The following is a 14,205-nucleotide window of genomic DNA, read 5'->3' as shown; positions in this document are numbered from 1 at the left end:
GGGCCATGAAAGAGAAGTGTTTTCTAGGCAGACATTAGATCATTGTTTAATAAAATGAGAGGTTTCTTTGAGTGTTTCTCATTGTCTCCATTTTATTTCCATTGCATGTGAAACATATGTATATATATATGTTTTCCCCCCCAATCATTTCCCCTTTCTACTCTTTCATTGCGTGTCCTTCTTGGCCCCTTGATAGTAAAAATAAAAAAATCAAATTGAGAATATGTGCTAAGTCTAAGGCCATCAATCTATGGTGAAATCATTTGAGTACAACATCCAAACAGGGCCCCAGGTCACCTTCCCCTGGTGGCTGTTCTGCTGCCCTCCGGCACCAAATGGTTTGTCTGACTTTGCCTCAGCATTTCCTTTTTATCAACTTTTTTTTTTTTTTTTTAACATATACATTCATAAGGATTCACTGTCTGCATTTGTGATTGCACACACCTTGGAGGGAATAATGATGAACCCGGACACTTTACATTTTGAACAGACTGACTCAAGGGAGACAGGGATAAGGAGGAATCCAGAGAGGGAGCGTCTTCAAAGTACAGACTTCAACAGCTGCTAGCCAGGGCTGGCTTGACCCTAGACTACTCTCAGCTTCTCACTGCTTTCTTGTGGAAGACTTTCAAAGTTTAGTTCTGCCTCCTACCACTCCCTTTGTGACACCAGCATATACCTGAGTACCTCAGAGTAGCAGGAACCCCAATAAACAGCCTGAGAAAGCATACCTCCGAAAGCATGACCGTGACCACTTCAGTCTCTGGCTTATGTTAAGCAACACTTTGCTGCTTTTGAACTTCAAATTCCCAAAAGTCTTTTGATATCTGCAGGACTGTTTTGGTTGGTGCATTTCCATCATTTCTGGGCTTTCCAATAATCTCTTGCTGGGAGGACATACCAGCCAGGTCCTGCTGGGCAGCTCTCCTCCATTTCAGACTAATGTGGTTATGCCACACCATGACCTTGAGAGGGCAGTCAAGAATCCCTCCTCCTCGTGTCCTCTTAGAGGAAAGTCAAAGATATAGGCAGGCACAAATGGCATCTCTAGTATCAGACAGTTAATCCACTGACCAAGGTGGGGGTCTGAGAGAAGAAATAGAGGTATGATGAATAAAACTGGATCTAGGTCATCTTTCTTATTTTTCTTCTCTCCCTTGTGGAGATTTCTCTCACAATCCTTGTTGTGGATTTCTCTCTCTCCCTCTTTTTTAAATGTTTATTAATTATTTTGAGAGTGAGATAGTATGCAAGCAGAGGAGATGGACAGACAGGGAAAGAATCTCAATCAGGTTCCATGCTCAGCATGGAGCCCGATGAGGGCTTGATCCCGTGACCTGAACCAAAATCAAGAGTCAGGGGCTTAGCTGACTGAGCCACCCAGGCAGCCCAATGTTGTAGATTTCTTATTTTGTGGTATGCTCATAAGTCCATGAAGATTGTGTCCTTCAGAGCGCCTGGGTGGCTCAGTGGGTTAAGCGTCTGACTTCAGCTCAGGTCACGATCTCATGACCCATGTGTTTGAGCCCTACATCGGGCTCTGTGCTGACAGCTCAGAGCCTGGAGCCTGCTTTGGATTCTGTGTCTCCCTCTCTCTCTGCCCCTCTCCCACTCATGCTCTGTCTCTCTCTTTCAAAAATAAACATTAAAAAAATTAGAAAAAAAAAGATTGTGTCCTTCTAAAATCCATATGTTGAAGCCCCAATTCCTTGTATTTTGAGTGAGAAGGAAGTTAAGGTTAATTTAGGTTAGAAGGGGAGATCTCCAATCTGCTATGGTTAGTGTCCTTAAAAGACGAGGCAGCAGAGTTTTCTGTCTGTCTCTGTCTCTCTCTGCCATGTGAGGACACAGTGAGAAGGTGGCCATCTGCAAACCAGGAGGAAAGTCTTCACCAGCGACTAAATTGGCTGTCACTTTGATCTTGCTGCCATCAAGAACTGTGAGAAAATACATTCCTGCTGGTTGGTCTACCTGGTCTACAGTATTTTGTTATAGCAGTTCGATCAGGCTAAGACAAAGATCAAATGAGAAAATGTAAGAAGATGTGCTTCATAGACTATAAAGTACAAAACACATTGTATTTTCTTATTGATAATCATAATATGAATTATTTGCGTGCTTGGGTGGGCAGAACATGAATGTTGAAGGTGGGATTCGGGATAACAGAGATTAAAATTTCATCCAAAAAGGACATGAAAATCGCCCATTGCTTAGAGGCAGAGCATCTAATGGTGGAGGAGGGTGACATTACCCTGAGGAAGGAGAAAGATGAGGCAAAGGGTCTCCAGCCTGCACCTTAGCTGCTGTCATTAGGTACAGGCATTTGCTTTTGATATACACAAGTATGAAAACCAAAAAGAAAAAAAAAAAAGAAAAAGAAAACTTTAAGAATGGCTTTCTCAGATACCCTCTGAACTAGATCGTTGGGGAACTTGTCTGATGTTTCTGAAATAAAGATAAACAGACAGGCAGACATAAAACAACTGAAAAGCAGGACATATTCACAGGACTCACTGTATGACCAGGCCCAGCAAGATACAACTGAGGGACATAGTCAAACTCTTGGAAACGCCCACCTCACACCCTGGCTGTGGAGCTGGCTGGACGGCAAGTGCCAGCATCGAGGAAGCCAAAACAAGAAGAACAGAGCTACTGAGTCAATGCTCTAAGCCCCTGCATGAAGAGCAATAATCAAAGACTAGTATGGAATTAAGGGTAACCAAAAATACAAAATGCAATTAACTCTGCAAACATTTATTTAATACCTCCTCCATTTATCTGCCAGGGCTGCCACAACAAAATACCACAGACTGCGTGGTTTAATCTACAGAAATTTATTTTCTCACAGTTCTGAAGTCTGGGAGTCTGAGATCAATGCACCAGCCGGGTTGGTGTCTGGCGAGAGCTGCCTCATTGAGTTGTAGGTGGCTCCTTTCTTACTGTGAGTTCACATGGCCTTTCCTTAGTATTATGTGCCTGAGAGAGAAAGGGAGTGTGCTCTGAAAAGGACACTCATCCTATTGGATCAAAGTCCCACCGTTAGAAGCTCATTTAACTGTAATGACATTCCTACGGACTCTCTTTCCAAATACAGCCCCACTGGGGATTAGGGCTTCAACTATGGAATTGAGGGGGATACATACATTCAGTTCACAACAGCTCCCATGTGCTAGATGCTGTCCAAGGTGCTCATAATAGAAGAACAAATATGGTGTCATTGAATCGGGGAGATTCTCGACGTTGGGTTCCAGGTACAATTCATCTTTGTAAGGTCAGCATCCAGCAGAGTACTCAGCAAAGAGTTGGCCTTGGTATTCTTGGATTGAATTATGTCTTGCAAGTGTCGGGGACGTCCCCCAGAGTCCATGAGGTGACAGTGGGGCTATTGGGGGACAGAGGACACTTCTTCTCAGTCCATCATGACCCAAGTAAATATGGGCATGAATGTAAATTATTAGCATGCTTAATTCTGTTCTTCCTGAGATTCCATTCTGTCACCTGTGACATACTTTTGAGAGGCAGGGTTGTTTGGACATTGGGGCTCTGGGGAGCTGGCATTCTTTTATTTTATTTTTTGCGGCCCTTTGAGATCTCTGTACTTTCCCGGTTTAAAAACCTTTTTAGAAATTTCCCAAAAATTGAGCAACTGTTTATTTTTTTTCCAGCAAGGCTGGTTGCTTACGACTGTACTGTGAGAATCCAGAGAATTATTGTCTGGTCTTGTGCTTCATTGTTTGTAAAAAGAGAAAAGGCGTGCGCTTGGTGCCTTAGTTTCTTCATCTGTAAATTTGGGATAATTGCATTGGTCAAGGGTTGCACAGCAGTGTTGTTGAGGATTAATAAAATCCTATAGTAAAAGGTTTGAAGGAACTCAGATTAAAGATCTGGGGATAAATACAAAGAAGGGTTATTATAAAACAGAGCAAAGCGCTGGCTGGTGATTGAGCCGCCTTGATTTTTTTAAAGCCAGGGCTGGAGAGACCGGGGAACTGGATGGTTAGCTTTTGGACTAGAACTCTAATTAGGGGCTTAAGGATTAAGAAAGTAGTTGAAGTCTGTGTGAAGAAAGCTTTTCTCAGAGAAAAGACATGTTTTTATTCTTCTTAGAGCACTTGATCTGTAAATACTTACATCTTGAGATGTGAAACAGTCAGCAGAAAGCCCAAGCTCTGGGTTTATTCAGTTCTCTGTGCAGTTAATTACCTTTTGTGAAGCAAGTAGGCCTTGGATTATCATTATTTCTCTTCATTCAGAGTTATTGGAGATGTGTTTCCACTTTAATAAGTAACTTATCCTCTCAAAGTTTAGAAATGAGGGTCCTGGAAATCCAATCCCCTATTATAAAGCTGCACTGGAGACATGGTGAGCAGGGTTTCAGCCTTATGAGGAGTCCAGTCAATTTCTAACACCACCCATTGGAGACCTTCCATGATCTCCCGGCCCAAAAGCAATTGATAGCAGCTAATTCTTGCCAAGTGCTTAATGTGTGACAAGATGTAGTTTTAGTGATTTTAGTCTTACAATTAGTTCATTTAATCCGTTTCACAACGGCTGTGGAGTTAGTACTAACATTTCCCATTTTACAGATGAAGAAACTTAGGCACGGAAACATTAAGTAACTTGTCCGAGAAGACACAGCATTGAACCAGTGAGGCTGAAAATCAAACCCCGCTGGTCTCTTTTTAGCCTGTGAACTGTTCCACTCTGTTCTGTGACCTCTCATTGTTCTGGGCACGACTCAAAATGGAACCTGCTGTTTTCTCTCTGGTGTTTGCTTTCACTTTTGTGGAGGGAGCGTGCTGTGTCAGGAATGCCGTATTCACTCCCTGTGGTGCTTCCAAAACTCTGTTTAAATGATGGGCCAGATAGAAAGGATGGCACAGTAGAGACGGAGGACAGCCCCGTGGGAAATTTGGAAATACACTGCTGGTGGAAGGGGTGCCAGATAGCTCCTTCTGTTTGGCAAATTGTATTTTGATGCACCTGACTTCCACAGGACTCTCTAGTGGAAACAAACAAACAAACAAACAGAAAAACAAATAAACCAGCATTCTTTATTGATGCCAAATTCTGTGATGTGAGTTGCCCAGTCCAGCTAAAGCTCCTGCAGTAAGACCAGCCAGCTAAATTTGACAGTCATAGTCATGTGACATAAAGAGCACATGGGTAAGTGTGTGTTTCTCGGAATAAGTGATCTTAATGTGATTAATAGGGCTCAACAGAATTTTTCTGGTTCAGGAAAATCCCGTATAATAAATGCATGCTTTTATGTAAACATGAGGATAGATGCACAAGTTTATTGTTGTTCTCTTCTTAGACTCCTCTACAGTTACATAAGCAAATTTAAAAATTAAAAAAAAAAAGATAGGAACTTAAAAAGACAAAGAGAACAGAATAGAGCTTAGGATGGGTAAGAGATATGAATACATTTTTAAAAGCTGAACAGCAATGGAGGAGGAAAGCTGGCTTGGTACAGGTCACTATGAAGGCATGGTAATGGGAAGGGGTCATGGGATAGGCTGAGGCCTGGCTATTCTGCACACCATGGATACTGGCATGAGGCGTGAAGTCAGGAGAAAACGAGAAGTTTTTGCAGAGAACTGTTGACCTTAAATCCAGTTTCCTTATCTGGGAAGATAAGTTCCTTGGGAAGACCAGACATTTGGTAGCATATAGAAATTGAACAAGAGTTTCTAAAGCTGAGGGTGAGATCAAGAGACAGAGTTAAAGAGAGAAATGACATGGCATTCTGTACACTTGGGGCCTCATTTGTCCCTTTTTCCAAGAGGTCTTACAGTGAAGCCTTTCTCTCTTCATGCAGGATATGAGAGGGTTTCCCTACCGAAGAACTGAATGGACCCATGAAAAATATATGTGATGGGGCACCTGAGTGGCTCCATTGATTAAACATCTGAATCTTGATTTGGGCTCAGGTCACGATATAATGATTCATGGCTTTGAACCCCACATCGGGCTTTGTGCTGACAGCATGTGGAGCTTGCTTGGGATTTTCTCTCTGTCTCTCTCTGTCCCTCTCCCTACTCATACATTCTCTCTCTCTCTCTCTCTCTCTCTCTCTCTCTCTCTCTCATAATAAATAAATAAAACTAATAAAATAAAAATATGTGGATAACTAGAATTTTAGGGATGTCCTCATTGAAAGGAATGATTTACCGATATGGTCACTTATCAGAGAATCCCACCTGTTGACACACTCAGCCCGTGCACATGGAATCTTCGATCCAATATGCAGTCTGAGTCACAATTGTGAACAGATGACCATGACTTACCACAACCATCAGACATTTCCATAAAACCTCCAAGATGAAAGAGAAGGATCAGGTAAATAAACACAGATAAGTGGAGAAAACAGGGATAATGCAAGAGGGGGAAGAAACATTCAAAATCTAGTATTTCAGAGAGATACAAGAATATATAAATCCATGAAACAAGAACATGATGCTTTAAAATGAAACTGTAAAACAATAAGAAAGAACTCTCGGAAATGTAGCAAATTCTAGAAATTGGAAGATAACATTTGGGAAATTTCCTAGAGAGTTGGACAAAAATACAGAAATGTGGACAATATGAAGACAAAAGAGGAAATTAGAGAGCAAAACATAATGTTCACTACGTAAAAGGAGTTACAGAAAGGGAGAATAGAGGAGGAGAGAACATTAGCAAAGATGTAGTTAAAAATACTTTATAGAATGAAAGAAATCGGCTGTAAAAGTTTGCATCCCTCTCCAGCCCAGAAGACACACACCAAAGCAAAGGCAACCCTAACTTTGCTAAAGACAGGATCAGACTCGAGCTAGCAAAGAATCTCTTAACAAAACCACTGGAAGTTTGAAGATGATGGAAAAGCATCTTCACAAGCCTAAGGGAAAATGGTGTTCAAACTGGAATGCTATACTTAGTCAAATTATTAATCATGTGTGAGGGAGCAATGCAAACAATTTCATACATAAAAGAGAAGAGGTATTCCAAGTCATTATTTAAGACTCCCTAAACACCTTAAGATAGGGGGCACCTGGGTAGCTCAGTCAGTTAAGTGTCTGACTTTGGCTCAGGCCATCATCTCATGGCCGGTGAGTTCGAGCCCCTCATCGGGCTCTGTGCTGACAGCTCAGAGCCTGGAGCCTGCTTCAGATTCTGTGTCATTCTCTCTCTCTCTGCCCCTCCCCTGCTCACACTCTGTCTCTCTCTCCTTCAAAAATAAATATACATTAAAAAAATGCTACTTGATATGCATGTATCAGTTATCTAAGGTTGTATAAATAAAACACCCCCAAATTTAACACCTTATAACAGCAAAAATGTACCCCTTTATACAGTTCTGTGAGAGGTCAAGGAATCTGGAATTGGCTTAGTTGGATGTTCCTGGCTCATGGTCTCTCATGAGGTCACACCTCTTGGCCTGCAGTAGTCCAAAGGGACTGGATAATCTGCTTCCTAGCTCCATCTTGTCACTGTTGACAGGGGCTTTCAGTTATTTGTTCTTGACTTTTCCATAGGACTTCACAGACAGCATGTCAGTCAAGAGAAAGTGATAAGGGATGGCAAGAAGTTGAGAAAAAGAGATAAAGACAGAGAGAAAGGGAGAGAGAAATACATAAAAGAGAGAGTACCTAAGACAGAGAATGGACTCTTTTCAGAACCTGAATTCAGCAGGGACCCCTGCTGATGATGTGAGAGGAGGTCACATGAAGGTGTGATGACTAGGAGGCAGGAATCCATGGGACCATGATAGAGGCTTCCCGCTACAATGTACTTCACCCAAAGAAAGACATATTTAAAAAAGAATGGTATTGGCTCCAGGAAACGTCACCCACCACAGAACAAGCAAGGTAATTTCAGGATAACAACTATGCAGAAGTCCTAGTGACCAGCCAGTCTAGACCCATGGTTCTCAACTGGGCATATTTGCATCCCCCCAGGGGACATTTGGTGATATCTGGAGACATTCTTAGTTGTCAAGATGAGAAGTGCTACTGGTATGTAGTGGATAGAAGTGAAGGATGCTGCTAAATATTTTAAAGACCGAGGACAGCCTCCCTTCCCCCTGTCGCCCCCCCCCCCATCACTGCACACAAAGAATTATGTGGACCAGAATATCCGTACCTTTGAGGCTGAGAAAACCTGGTCTTGAATAAGGTATACTGACAGAGGGCTTTTGGAGAGTGGCTCTTAGAGAAAATACGCAAGTGAAAGATACCAGCAAAGGGTGATACTGACATCAGACACAAAGATGTGGACTTTGAAAAACAACCTAAGCAAAATTGTAAATTATCCAAAATTGGAGCCATATGTGACTGGGTCCAAGAAAGGTAATTCCTCATCTGTCATTGTGGGAAGGCAACATATAATATTTAAATTAATAAATCAAAAAATAGCAATATATTTAATAAAATAAAGTTGAAATAAAATAACAAGAAAAACAATAGAACTAAAAGTCACTACACAGGAGGAGGAGGGCCCAGAGTAGGAAAGTGTGGGCCAGGAGTTGCTGTCTCTTGTTAAGTCTTTCTATACTATTTGACTTTTAAAAAGTACTATTTTCATAAACAGTAATTAAATGCATGAATAAATCCATTGCTTGAATTTTTTGTTAATAGAAAACTAGTTCTCCCCCCTCTAGTAAATACATATAAGCACATATAAATATGTAAAGGATATTGGTTGAAGGCTCCTTAGATGATTATCTACACAGTTGAGTCCATGCCCCATTTCCATGTTTTCAATTAGTGAATTAAGTCCTATAATGAGTGGATGGAAGAATAAATGAGTGACATAATTTAATTGGAAATATTCAGTATAACAAATGGTTTTACTTTTCTTAACAGTTAAGCACACTTTATTGAAATGGCCAAGACCACTAACAGGCTGCCTCATCACCAGATCTCTTTCAGGCCTTACCTTCTGTGGGTTTGCTACAACATGTTATGGTGTTGGCTACCTCTTCTCAGCCTTCTGTGTGGATACTGCATCCTCAACCTGCCCTTTACATGTTGGCTTTCCTGTGGCAGTTCCAGCTTTTTCTTGGATAAAGGATACACTTGCACTGAGATGTCATCCATTTTCATGACTTTAGGGATTATGTAGATCTTCGAGGCTTTACGAAAATTGTCCCAGCTACTTGAGGAGGGCATCTTTAATTGGCTATCCTGTAGACACCTGAAGCTCCACATTAACCCCACCTCCCAACACACATGCAATACACACAGACACATACTGCACACATATAGACGCATACGCACACACACACAGACATGTGTACACACATACGCACATGCACACACATAGAGACACGCACATGCCTGCATGTACATACACATGCACACAGGTAGATCTTCCCTTGCGTGAGTCTTCCCTTTCTCAAAGAAGTGCTCTGTATTCACCCAACCAGAGACATGCTTCACCCATGACTTCCTCTTTCTTACCCCGCTTACCCCCCTGCATCAATCACCAAGCTTTACTCAACCTTCTTGCATCGCATTGCATTTACTTCCCTGGTCTCTTATATCTGTCAACTTTGTACACTCACACTATGGTCATCTAAGCTCTGGCCACCCTAATCTCAGAATCAAATTACTGCAGCAGTATCCAAATACTTCTCCCAGCCTCCAGGCCTGTGTCCATTTAATTCCTTCCCTATTCTGACCAGGCTGATCTTTTTTAAAATTCAAATATATTCATGTCACTCATTTCTGATCTCTCTGACTGCCCTTGGGCTAAGTTCCAAACTCTGTTCAACCCTAGGTCTTGCTTTCCTGTGAAGTTCTAATTCTTCTTATTCTCACACCCCACTGTCCCCTTTCCCCGTATTGAATTATGTCCCCATGGTTGAATGCATCACGCTGTTTCACCTCTGGGTCTTTATACATCTTGTACCTTTACTTGAATCATTCTTTCCTTCCCCATCTTCTCCTCTTTGTTGGCAAATTCTCATTTCTTCGAGGTTAAGTGTAATGTCACTTCTGGGAAGCATTCTGGTTCCCTCCCAAAGACTATGTTAAGTGCCCTTCTAATGGGTTTCTGCAGCAGTCTGCTACAGAAACTGTCACAGTCTCTGTTAACTTGTTGGATCCACAGCTATCACAGTCATTCAAGGACTCAGCACAGGCCTAGCACCATTCGGGGGCCGCTACATACTTTGCCACTATAGATAAGATTTTCCGTGTGAAATCTTGAGAGCTTTTAATGAAAACAGGGCACATTTTTTTTCAAGCAAAAGAGCCTTTTTAGAGGCATATTCTAATGGTTCATCTTCAAAAGAGTTCACTGTCATATCTTTATGGTGCACTAAAGTGCAGCTAAGAATCAAGGAGAATAAATTAAATTGGATAACGACTTTACTTAAAAGCATGAAGCTAAAATGAGCGAAAAACCTTAAGAAATAGCAGATAATAAAAATGGATTTCTCTTAGCCTCTTATCTCTAATTTTGATACGTATTTTTCTTCTCAAGGTATACGAAGGGGCCGAGGAAAGGTATCGTAAAAGAGAGACAATTTGAAACAGATAAAATACTGCATTTAAAAACCGTAGATGAAAAACCAGGACCAAGTCATCAGCTCCATAATGGTACTGCTGCTGTCGGATTTTGATTGTTTGTGTCGCCATCCTTAGGTGGGGCCCCTAAAAGACAAACGAGATTAAAGATGAAATGCCTGATGGTTCAAAGAAATGAAAGCGCGACAATAAAAATCAAAGACACAGCACACGTAAATCCCCTTTGAAGGTCCCGATTTCCAGCTCTCTGTAGCAATAACTAAGTAAGCCTGGGTGTCCTGTACCATAGGCCACCGACATTTGTCAAGCTTTCCAATAAATTGGCAATGAAAGACTAAATCCGTGCAAGGTGGGAGATGAATTAGCACACAGCCAAAGTACTGGAGAAATAAGCACTGGGTTCGTAGCTGAAATATTTTTTGATAAAGTAATAATCCCCCGTAATCTCTCTCTAGCTTTAAATAACAGCCGGTCTTTGTGCCGGCAGTTTAATTTTGTTGGCTGCCCTTGTCTTACAAATATATTTAGTGGAGTCTGGAATATCATTCTGTGCTGAAAGCCGGAGCTTTTGTCATGCTGAAGCTGGGCAAAGGCAATAAATCAAGGACGAAAGTGAAAAGGAATAGAAACGGGGTATCGGAAACTTATTCCCCCAGAACGGGCGAGCTTTCTTCTCGTGCGAGCAGGTGAATTGCATCAGTTATGTCTTCCTGTTAAGTGCCTGTGTTGTAATGATATTGACTTATATCTGCATTGCACCCTGGTTGGCATTGCTCCAAAGTACTTAAGATGCATCTGTGGGAAATACACGCTGAAAATAGCATCTTGAAAATATACAACCCCCCTTTTCTTTTCTTCTTTTCCTCCTCTAAGATCATTCTTCCCAGGAAATGCCCCGAGACGGCCAACCTTAGCTGCTTCCACTCGTTTTCTCATTTGTGTCTGACCAATTAATAAATGGCTTTTTAAAGGTAAGGGACGGACCACTGTAGATTGAAAATGATTGAACCACGACTAATGTGCTTCATGATTTGCATTTGCCACATTTGGTTATTGTTGAAAATGGATTACAGAGAAAGAATGTTGAGTTGTTTATAGGATTTTTCTTTTACCTGAAACAACACAAAGGAATAAAAGTCGCTGTGTGAGAAAGCCAGAGATCTGGGTTCTTACATTAGTTTTCAGTTCTATTTCCAAGTTAGTGGCTCAGAAGAGCGCACATTTCTTATCCCACTATTTCCTTGGGCCAGGAGTGCAGCACAGCGTATCTGGTCTTCTGCTCAGAGTCTCGTAGGTGGGCTGTGGTCTTACCAGGTTCTCCACCAGGGAAAGAACTGCTTCAAGCTTCCTCAAGCTGTTGGCAGAGCTCAGTTCCTTGAGGTTTTAGGATGAAGATCCCAGTTTCTTGCTGGCTGTTCACCACACCTTGCTCTCAGCTCCTAAAGGCACTGACAGGTCCTGGCTACATGGAACTCTCTATAGCCCTTCATAGCTTACTTCTGCAAGCCAGTAAGGGAACACCAGTAGTTACATAAATGGATGTATCGCAACATAGAATCCCAGAAAAGATATCTCATCACCTTTGCCAGCTATTTGCTAAAAGCAAATCACGGGTCCTCACCTACACTCAAGGGTTGGACATGTGGCCCATCTTGGGGTCTGCCTACCACATTTCTAGTCTTTGGGGGGGCATTAAAAACTAGGTACTTTTATATATTCACTCAAAGCAATAAGAAAGAATGACAAATGTGCATCAAACACAACTGGTGAATCTCGCAAATTTAGTGTTGAAAGAAACCAAATACAAAAAAAGTGTATCTCTATGATTTCAATGTTTATGAATTTTAAAAACGTGAAGAAGTAATCTCTGCTAGGAGAAATCATAATAATGGTTAACTTTGGGGTGGGAATAGTGATCATCAGGGGAACTGAGGGCACTCTACAGTGATGGAATAGTCAGTCCCCTGAACTGACAGCATTGTTGATGAATGGCTCAGTTTCATTTAGGCCCTGTGAGTGGCATCTGACCTTAGAGTCCTTCCTAGATGACAGGCTGCAGTAGAAGGCCCACCCTGTCTGCAAGTCAGGCCCTACTTCTCTCTCTCTGCCTTCTACACTGCTAAGTGTTCCTTCATCATCTTATTATACATATTATACATTTGTTTGTTGCCTGTCATCAAAACCAGAACGTAAGCTCTGGTGATCACAAAGTTTGTGTTTTGTATCTCCGGCATCCAGAATGAAGCTCAGCCCATTGTACACAGTCACTAAATTATTAGTTGATTGAATGAATGAAAGCTTAGTTAAGCTTTTACATTAGCCACATTAGCTCCCCAACATCACCACTGGGGGTTCCTGTTTTCTATTGGTAAAATTCCTAATTAATAAAATGGCAGTACGGGCCTTTTAGAACCCAGTGACCTGAGATTTGTTGGAGATTTTAATCATCTGTCACCAGAGTTTCATCACACTTGTCTTTTTAAAAAAAAATCAGTACACAGTTGATGATGCTGTTAATGGAACACTCACTTAAATCAGCATTCAACCAAGGATAGAGTTAAAGTTGACTTTAAAGTAATAGTTGGTCAGTAGATCTGATGAATCGAGATTTGTTTGAATGATTTAATCCTCCAGCTTCAAGGCTAAATTTAAAAACCAGACTAGACACTACCAAATTAAGGGAAATAAATAAAAGCAGAAATGAAGCAAGCACAGGAAGCAATAAGAGCAAAAGAGTAAATAATAATTAATAATTATTATTATAATAAAATAAAAAAATAAATTAATTTAAAAAAGAAAAAGTAAAAAAAAAAAAAAAACAATTCAGAATCAGAATGAAGGACAAAAGAAGAATAGCAAGGAAAAATCCACACCACCAGTCTACATGTTCCACAAGCTTTTCTACCCGTGGTAATTCACCCCCATAAAGCTGCATACTTATCAAGTGTCCTTTTCTTGACGTTTCTTTTCCTGGTCCCCATGCTTTTCCTAGATAGGCTCTATCTTACTTATTAGGCCTTTCCTGTAGGGATGTTAGCTTGGGAGGTGTAATTGCATATCAACTTAGGGCCTTAGAACAACATGACTGTTGATTTGTAAACTGATAGAATTACCCAGAAGGGAGAAGGTTCTCCCCAGTGTAGAAATGGGCTGGGTCTAGACAAAGTCCTAGAACCTCCGTTAGTACACATCACACATCATTCACATGCCTCTGTCCTGTTACACACCTAGAGTCAAGCTGTTGCTACTATAACTTCTATTAAGACCTTAGTCCAGGGGCGCCTGGGTGGCGCAGTCGGTTAAGCGTCCGACTTCACCCAGGTCATGATCTCGCGGTCCGTGAGTTCGAGCCCCGCGTCGGGCTCTGGGCTGATGGCTCAGAGCCTGGAGCCTGTTTCCGATTCTGTGTCTCCCTCTCTCTCTGCCCCTCCCCCGTTCATGCTCTGTCTCTCTCTGTCCCAAAAATAAATAAACGTTGAAAAAAAAAAAAAAAAAAAAAAAAAAGACCTTAGTCCATTTGTTTGTTTACCCAGAAGGTAAACGTGATTTCAAGTGTTTGAGGCATTTTTAAAAATTGAGAATTAGCGATCTCACCGTCCTAATAATTGGGTAATTGTATCCATTTAGAATCAATATTCCAGTGCTTTGGGCTGATCTTATCATTCTTTGGGAGAATAATGATTTTCTTCTC

At 41.4% G+C, this 14,205-nt stretch overlaps 1 protein-coding gene across 4 annotated transcripts in view; it reads left to right on the top strand.

Annotated features, from left to right (window-relative positions):
• CNTNAP5 (contactin associated protein family member 5) overlaps positions 1 to 14,205 on the top strand; it is an 807,688-nt gene that overhangs the window by 710,784 nt on the left and 82,699 nt on the right. The window contains exon 20 of one of the 4 annotated variants that reach the window (XM_045479458.1): positions 5,822 to 5,897. The exons of the other annotated variants lie outside the window; for them this stretch is intronic. Within the exon in view, the coding sequence (XP_045335414.1) occupies positions 5,822 to 5,853 (32 nt within the window). The 3' untranslated portion in view covers positions 5,854 to 5,897. Of the gene's footprint in view, positions 1 to 5,821; positions 5,898 to 14,205 lie in introns of those variants that run through there. 4 annotated transcript variants of the gene reach the window in all.

The sequence above is a fragment of the Leopardus geoffroyi genome, chromosome C1 (assembly GCF_018350155.1).
Source record: "Leopardus geoffroyi isolate Oge1 chromosome C1, O.geoffroyi_Oge1_pat1.0, whole genome shotgun sequence".
Classification (NCBI taxonomy): Eukaryota; Metazoa; Chordata; class Mammalia; order Carnivora; family Felidae; genus Leopardus; species Leopardus geoffroyi.
The sequence above is the reverse complement of the archived record's forward strand: the minus strand, read 5'-3'. Positions and strand labels throughout refer to the sequence as shown.